The 8495-nt window shown below is 41.2% G+C and overlaps 1 protein-coding gene across 1 annotated transcript in view; it reads right to left on the bottom strand.

Moving 5' to 3' along the window:
• The window catches only part of LOC131683918 (carboxypeptidase D), an 80405-nt gene extending 72137 nt beyond the window's left edge, over nucleotides 1–8268 (bottom strand). The window contains exon 1 of the mRNA XM_058966328.1: nucleotides 7354–8268. Coding sequence (XP_058822311.1) covers nucleotides 7354–7845 — 492 coding nt within the window. The 5' untranslated portion in view covers nucleotides 7846–8268. The remainder of the gene's footprint in view (nucleotides 1–7353) is intronic.
• Between the last annotated feature and the right edge of the window lie 227 nt (nucleotides 8269–8495).

Genomic DNA, 8495 nt, shown 5'->3' on the forward strand with positions numbered 1-8495 from the left:
ATTACTGGAAGCGAAGAATACATCAGCGCTTGAAGTGTTCGGATCAGATGTATACTTGCCATTTGTGGCGGGTTGGAAGACCCTTTCACCCATCCCACACACAGGACCGGGACGACTGATGATCGCTGGCTGCAATTGCTCGACTGTGGCGGGGGGCTCGAGGGCTTCCATAGTGCCAACTGCGGTGCGTCCCAGTATGCGTTGAACCCCGATGGAGCGATGCGGAGAGCAGGAACGGGACGGTAGTAGCTTACGGCGAATGTTGGACGATGAACTAGAAGCGTGAATCGGTTTAACCGTTGTATCGTTACAATTTGTATAATACTTGCCGAGAAAGGCGGCTTGGAAGACCCCTTCTCCACCCACACATACAGGACCGGGACGACTGCTGAACGCTGGCTGCAAGGGCTCGACTGTAGCGGGGGGATCGAGGGCTTCCATTGTACCAACTGCATTGCGTCCCAGTATGCGATCAGCGTCGACACTCTTTCACAATGGCGGTGTAGCTTGGTATAGTGGCATTGCCAATCGTTGCGGAGTCCTCTGTAGGGTTGATGGGCCGGGTTGACTTAGCGGAATACATGCGGCTTCCGAAGGCGTAGGAAAATCAGTCGGTGGGCACCAAATGTTCTGGGTACGGCTATCCTCAAATTCCCTGAACAATATGCCTTGCGGCCATGTGTCAGGGTTAAGAGCTGCTTCACGGTACTTTGGGTGAACTCCAACTTTGAAAGATATGAAGTTCAGAGTACTGACGTCTATGCCTTTTTTAACAAGCGGAATGACCTTTATTTCCTCGTTGCAGTTTAGCCCTTCTTTGGACATTTTTTCGACTGTCTCCTTGCTAACGCTGGGATGAAAGCGGGAAAGATACATCCAGAGCAACGGAGTGGGAGGAGGAACCGTGAGAATGTTGCTATTATCGACTAGCTTTCGACCGCCGACAAGAATACTGCTCGGATCAGGACCATCCTCGCGACGACGTTTCTGAGGTGGTCGAGATGTACCGGAATTTGGCCGGACTGGAGTGGCTGTTGAAACCTTTCTGGCGAGGTGCGAAATTTGCTGGTTATTTTTTGATAACTCTGCCTTTAGTTCAGCACAGACGTCATCCGTTAAACCATGTTAAACTACAGATTTCTGGGTCAGTGTAAACAGATATATACGAATAAAAAAGACTACCAGAACAATTAACCTTTGGTACAAATGCTATGTTCATATGCATATGGATACTTCTCATTACTCGTTTGTACGTCGATCTACGAAACTAACGTTTTTTAAAATTTTTGAATCCTTGGTATCAGAAAATAAATTCTTAGTAGATTGAGCATTTGAGTTCTTTTAATTTAATTAGTTATGGTGTTTTAATACTTTAAATCTTGAGAATTTTTTAACAAACGAGCAACCCTACACTTAAAAATGTCTTCTCGATCAAAGTCATTTTTATGTGTACCGAATTCAATGATTACGCGCAGTGTTTGTTGGTGGTGTACATATGAGCTTGCTTGAAAGCTTGAGCTTGTGCGACCACCCCTGGGGCTGCTTGCTAGCTACTCCGTTATCGATCGGGACTAGCTGAAGTTGCACAGGGGAATCAGTGTAGATAATTTATGCTTGGGATTAGCGAAACATCTTTTTCATCAATGTGCAACTTCCTGGTAGTTGTCAATACCGGACCGCTGGCCAGGCCCGAACGTAGATGATCGCGGAAGGATTGTTAAGTCCGATACTTGCTTTTGCTAGAGGCCGTATTATATACACTACTCTGCGCACTCCACAAGTATCACGGGAGGAGGATATTTTTTTTGTTAGTAGAGTATAGGAAGTTGGATATACTTCTTCTTTACCGACGCCAGAGAGGTGATTCCACTACCTGGACTAGAATATCGATCCACCAATTTCATGGACTGGGGACCAACGGCTTACAGGCTTACACTTCCCTTCCGAAGGAAGACGTGAACCACAGATTTTTTCACCCCAGAAAAATCTCAACACCTCGGCTGAAATTGAACCCAGGCCAACTGGAATGAGTGGCGGTCACGCTTACCACTCAACCACCGGCGCCGTTACGCAGTGTTTATTGGTACATATGTTATAAGAACATTGGCCTAATATCTGCTTCCAACTTCAATGGTTAAGTTAACCTTCCGAAATTATAATACATCAAAATGGAGTAGAATTATCCGAAATATCTGAGAATTTGGGATGAAAAATAGCGTCCAAAATATTCCCAAATAACCTCAGGTTTCTATGCGTTTTTCAGCGCGGAATTTTTTACGCAGGTTTTGAAATACACGTTGTTTTCATTTACGCGCATTTTGAAATTTATGCGGTTTTCATGTACACGAATTTTGAAATTTACGCGGTTTTTATTCACGCGACCTGTATCCCTCGCGTTAAAAAAACCTGAATGTACTGCTTAAGGCCAATTGCAGCGGGCCGTGATTCTGAATGTGATATTGAGTGTATGGTTTACATGAGCAGACGTAGGGACTCCATGATCGCGTGTATCATCGCAAGCGACTCGAGCGTTTGTATGTTAGCGTGTTCGATCAGGTGTGCTAGCGTAATTATGTAATTTCGCGAGTATGATCGCAAAGGCTCGAGCGTTTGTATATTAACATGTTTGATCGAGTGGGTTTTTGTATGTCGCATGTGATAGTATATATGTAACGTCGCTTGTATCAATTCGATTACTTGAAAGTATTTAATCAATTTTATATTGTTTAAAAAAACCCTGAAATATGCCAATTTTTTCGTATGATGCAGTGGTATTTCCAAACATACAAATATTGTCTGCATTGTGCAATAGAGGACCAATTGCCATTTTGAGATACATTTTCAAAAATCCCGGGCGGTCCCAGCCAATAACCATTTCTCTGACATGATTAAGCTATGCTATGTAGTAAATACGAAACTTAATCAATATATAATTAGAGTGAGTATAAAAACCTACTTTATCGACACGGATAATTGATAATGTTGTTAAAACATATTTAAATACACAAGTATTGATCAAGTTTCATATTTATCCTGAAAACCAAAACTGAACAATACCAAAAAGTGGTATTGTATAACCATGTTAATACAAAGTATTCTTGACAAAAAGATGATTCCGATTACCCTAGCCTTGATTTAAATCAGACAAATCGATACGTAAACCGCTCCATTAATTATCTCAGTGTATCGTCAGACGTCCTGAAAAAAATTAAAAAAAAAACAGTAAATCTTGCCGGATATACCGATATATCGGTATTTAAGCCGATTTTTTAATAATAACGCTCTAAAAAATACTAAATAGATCGTCGCTGGATGGATTTTCCAGTTTTCAACTGCAACCAGAATATTTACATGAAACTTCTGATCTCCACGAGTAAGTTTCCTATCGATTTTTTTCATTTAAAGGTGTACTGACGATTCTGTCACGTTCGCCCGAATGACATTCGCCCGAAAGCCATTTACCCGAAGGACATTTGTCCGAATGTCACATAAACCCGAATGTCATTCACCCGAATGTCACATAAACCCGAATGTCATTCACCCGAATGCCACGAACACCCGAAAGACATTCGCCCGAATGCAACATAAACCCGAATGCCATTCGCCCGAATTTCATATACCCGAAAAACATCGAAATGTCAATCGAAAAAATTTAATTTATTAAGATGAAATATGCCACAAATTTTATTACATTTGATGCTATGAAGAAATAACACTAAAGCTATACCATTCAAATAGTTAATCCAATCACCTGGTTTGTATGATTTAACTAGGGTTTCCAGTTTTAGATCCTTTCGTAAGTTCTTTTTAGACTTTTTAGCTGTTGGTACCGCTTGTAGTGTACGTAAAACATACGTACAAGGGTTTTTCTCTTCAAGCTGCAATCGCTTCAACACACCATAGATTTTTCACGGCTTAACATACCGTTCCATTTATTGTGCTAGTCTTCCACATTATTGGTGGTTCTAGGAATTTTTGTCGATACATTTTCGAAAACTGACCACGAAGCGGGGGGCAAAGAACGGTTATCGAGAAACTTTTTGATTAGTTTCCTTCCTACCAAAAATACAATTTTTACTAATGTAATCCAAAAAATCGTCGAGAGCCTTTGGACAACTTTTCCTCAATTCTTCGAGTTCCATTGGAATACCGTGATGGGGCAAGAAAGCTAAGGCAACAACTTGTTTGTAAATTAGTTGTATTCGGTGATCTTCCGAATATTTTGTCTGATGACCAAGTTGTTTTATTTTTCTGAAAAAACTTTGGTTTAGATGGAAGAATCATCCGTGAATTAGGTGGAAGAATCAACCTGTCTCGAAATCCAATATTACGTAGAGGGCTACTTGGTATATAGATTCAAGAAATTGCTCTAGTTTTGAAAGAAGGAATCAACCCTTATGTTTGAGTATACCGGGCAGACGAGTTGATCAACAGTTTCTTTGCAAACTTATTTGGCATGCAGATCCAAGGATTTGTCATGTTTGAAAGAAGCAATCAACCCCTGATTGTGGGAAAAGAGCTGCTCATGTTTAAAAGAAGGAATCAATCCCTAAGTGTGAGTAAACCGGGCAAACGAGTGGATCACCGGTTTGATTGCGAGGGGTATTTGGTATACAAACTCAAAGAACTGCTCATATTTAAAGAAGGAATCAACCCCTATGTTTCAGTAAACCAAGCATACCAATGGATCACAGGTTTTCGGAGTATGGAACTCCGCTTCGGTTCCTCGACCTCGGTAATTGTGGCAAAGCCGCATCACACTAGCTTCGCCACATAACATTTATGAGCTACTATTTACTAACAGTGTTGCTCCAAATGGACTTCCACCATGCAAGATATAATTACTAATTTAATTGATTCAATTCGTTAAGGTTCAACTTACCTTTTTTGAGCATGTGTTATATTTGAACGCTGGGTAGTATGGGTAGGAAAAATTGTGTTCAGCTTTGCCACCAGATTATCCATTTAAACCTTTTTAAAACTCTAAAAGAAGAATATCAACCAATTTATTAGATCACAACGATTCAAATCATACAAAATAGCTGCTGGAAAAGCTATCGGTTTCGCTAAATGGTGCTTTTGAAAAAGTGGCTGTGATTTTTTGTCACACTACCACACCGTGCTGGGGTACGCAACACAACTGCGCAATGAAAAAATCACAGCCACTTTTTCAAAAGCACCATTCAGCTAAGCCGATGGTTTTTCCAGCAGGTATTTTGCATGAATTGAATCGTGACGATCTAATAAATCGACTGATATTTTTCTTTTAGAGTTTTAAAAAGGCTTAAATGGATAATCTAAGAGCTGAACACAATTTTTCTTACGCACACTACCAAGCTTTGAGGTAACTTGAGCCTTAACAGAACATTTTAATATATATTTACCTCGATCGAGTGTGTTTCCGAAAGATTTCTTATTATTTTGTCCGGTTTATCACAAGATTTCGCCGCTCGAGCTGACAACTGCGTCCTATATGCATCAGTTTGCACCTGAAGAGCATTTGTGGCGTTGGCAACAGAACCTCAGTGACGTCGGATAGTACACCTAAAAGCGATGCCGCATAGCCACATTAGTCAGTGTACGGTTGACTAATGTGGCTACGCCACATCGCTTTCTGGTGCACTATCCGACTTCGCTGCCGCTCAGTCGGCTTTAAACTAGCTACAGTCTCTATGTTTGAGTAAACCGGGCAAACAAGAGGATCACAGGTTTGCTTATAACTCCGGCGACGGGTGAATCAACGCCTCGTCCAACGGAACCTCAGCGGCTTTGCGCCGCTGCGGATCCTCGGCCTCGGATATGCGCCCAAGCCGCATCACACTAGCTCCGCTGTATAAGCTCATTTGTTATTGTTCAGTTTATCAAACTTTGGTTAAAGGATTCACATTTCCCACTCGGATTTGGTTTATTTAGGTTTAAATACATCCTTTTGGCAAAAAAACCGCATTAAAATCGGACTTCTATCACTAAAGTCACTAAACTAGTCAATTGCCGATTTTATATTATGCTTGAGTGAATGTGGTATTCGGATTAATGACATTCGGGCGAGTGGTCCATTCGGGTTGGTGGCATTCGGGTAAATGGTCCATTCGGGTTAATGACATTCGGGTAAATGGTCCATTCTGGTAAATGATTTTCGGGCGAACGTCATTCGGGTAAATGACTTTCGGGCGAATGTCATTCGGGCGAATGTGATAGAACCGTACTGACAATGACAACCAAGAGTCGTAGTGCAATTTTCGACCATGATCTTGCCGAAAACTATCGTCATCGAATATGCCGTTTCTTCCGTCAAGCGAGGAACAAGACATTTTCGCAATACATCATGCAGCATCTTTAGCGAGAATTGATGGAACTAGCAAGGATTTTCTTGCTACCATCACATACATTCAGCAAAAAAAATCTTGTTGGTAAAGAAGCATTGCAGTAGAGGTGTGCGCCACGCCGCCGCCGCCGCGCCGCGCCGACTATTGCATGTGAAAATAGCAGGCACATCGGCGTGACGCCGGCGCGCCGCCGACCTTTACCTGAAATCGGCGGCGCGGCGCACACCTCTACATTGCAGTGGAACAGGTTACCCACCAAAATCATGAAAACTTTAGGTTCATTCAAACTAGCACTAAAAATATTTGACTTAATTAAACTGGAATATGTACTTCTGTTATTACATAATTTTCCTTGAACTGACGTAGAGTTAAAAACTGGCAGACATTTTTTTATGATTAATAAATTACAATGTAAACCTTTTTTGTTCTACATTTCTAATTCTTTATATTGAAACAAATTTCCAATATAGGATAAATGGACAGAGTAAACTTGAATTATTCAATTTGCTCTTCCGAAACACAAATAAAATTTAATGTGTAATGACCAACAGCAAAATTGAATATTTTAACATCCATATTGTTTTGTTTTGGATCTGAAATTGCAAGTTCATGTGTCGAATGAATAATTAGTCTACCAAATGCACGATATTTTTGCTCTACACTATGATGCCTCAGCGTAGGTAGGTCAAACACGAAAATTGCTAAACCTTCAATGTCACTTCTTGCATGAATCGTAAATGTCCTTTTCGTCTGCTCCGCTGTTCAATGTCAATGCAAACCAATTTGAAAACCTATTTGAATCTCAACACAAACACACTCGCTCAATTGATTCAGCCTACAGTCTGAAACCCACGCACGCCGTTAGGGAGAATCGCTTATATTGAATCCACAATCACTTCTTCCCATCCCCATAAAATTCATCGCTGCACGGTGTTGACGTCATAAACGACGTGCAACGAATTTTGCTTTCACAGACGATCTTATCGTTCAATATGGTTCAGTTTGTGGTGTTTACCATTCCAATTACCTTGGCCCGTTGATATCCGTCCGGATTCATCGACGGCATTAGGAAAATGTCGGTACTGTTGATCAATGCTGCAATCTCGGGGTCGTGGTCATAGTTGTTAACCAGATATTGTGCCAGATAGATCAGCAATTGGCGACCAATTGTTTCATCGCCGTGCATGTTGGCCACGTACTTGAACATTGGCATCAGCAGTTGCCTGGGCCGATCGATATTTGGTCGTATCTCAATAGCTAGCAGTGGTCGTCCCTCTAGTGAACTTCCAACATTGTGGATTTTCACCAGAGACGGATGATCCTTTTGGAGCCGTGCCAGTAGATCCTGCAACTCGTTGTTGCTTTCATAATGCGGATTCTGCAGAAAGCTTTCGTCCTCGATTATGGCCCCAGTAGGGGTGACACCTTTTTGCTGTTGCAATGTGAAACCATTCACCAGTAAAACACAGCAAATTAGAGCAATCACCAGCGCAGCAGATAATTTCCTGATTGGGACCATTATCGGAAGGGATTTCACTTCGTTCCGAGGAACAAGCTGCACAGATTGCGTTATGGAATTTTTATCTTTCTATGAAATAACTTTTTCTTGCCTCAAGCACACTTGAAATTTCGACACTTTATAGCACTATTTTACAAATACCCCCAATTCCCAGCCAGAAGGCTCTGGCCACCCACGCGAGTGGAAGATTTTTCAACTTCAACTTTCAGGAAAAAAAAGTTAAACACCACTTTTTATCGGAAAACTGCGACTACGTGCGCTGCTTCGATGGAAGATATTAAATAATTTTTACATTTACGTTCACTTTGTCCCACTGATGACTGATGGTTTCTTGCTGATCCGACGGTTCATCGTCAGCTTTTTACGCTGCTTGTCTGCGTACGTGAATGTTGTGTGGAAACTGGAAACGGTAAAAGGCGCAGCTGTCAACATTAATCAATGCGATAGTTTGCGCAGACGAGGAAATACTACTACTCTGTTAAAATTCAATATTAATTCGTCAAAAGGGCGAAAGTGTTTTTTGTAAACAAACTTGTTTCGCTTATTAGTCTGCTGCAGAGTGGCATTTCATGAGAAATATGCGTTAATGTAAATTTGTACCCTTCGTAGAAGTAATTTCAATTGTTTTCTTCTTCGAAATTATAGTAAAT

The sequence above is a fragment of the Topomyia yanbarensis genome, chromosome 2, assembly GCF_030247195.1.
Source record: "Topomyia yanbarensis strain Yona2022 chromosome 2, ASM3024719v1, whole genome shotgun sequence".
Taxonomy (NCBI): Eukaryota; Metazoa; Arthropoda; class Insecta; order Diptera; family Culicidae; genus Topomyia; species Topomyia yanbarensis.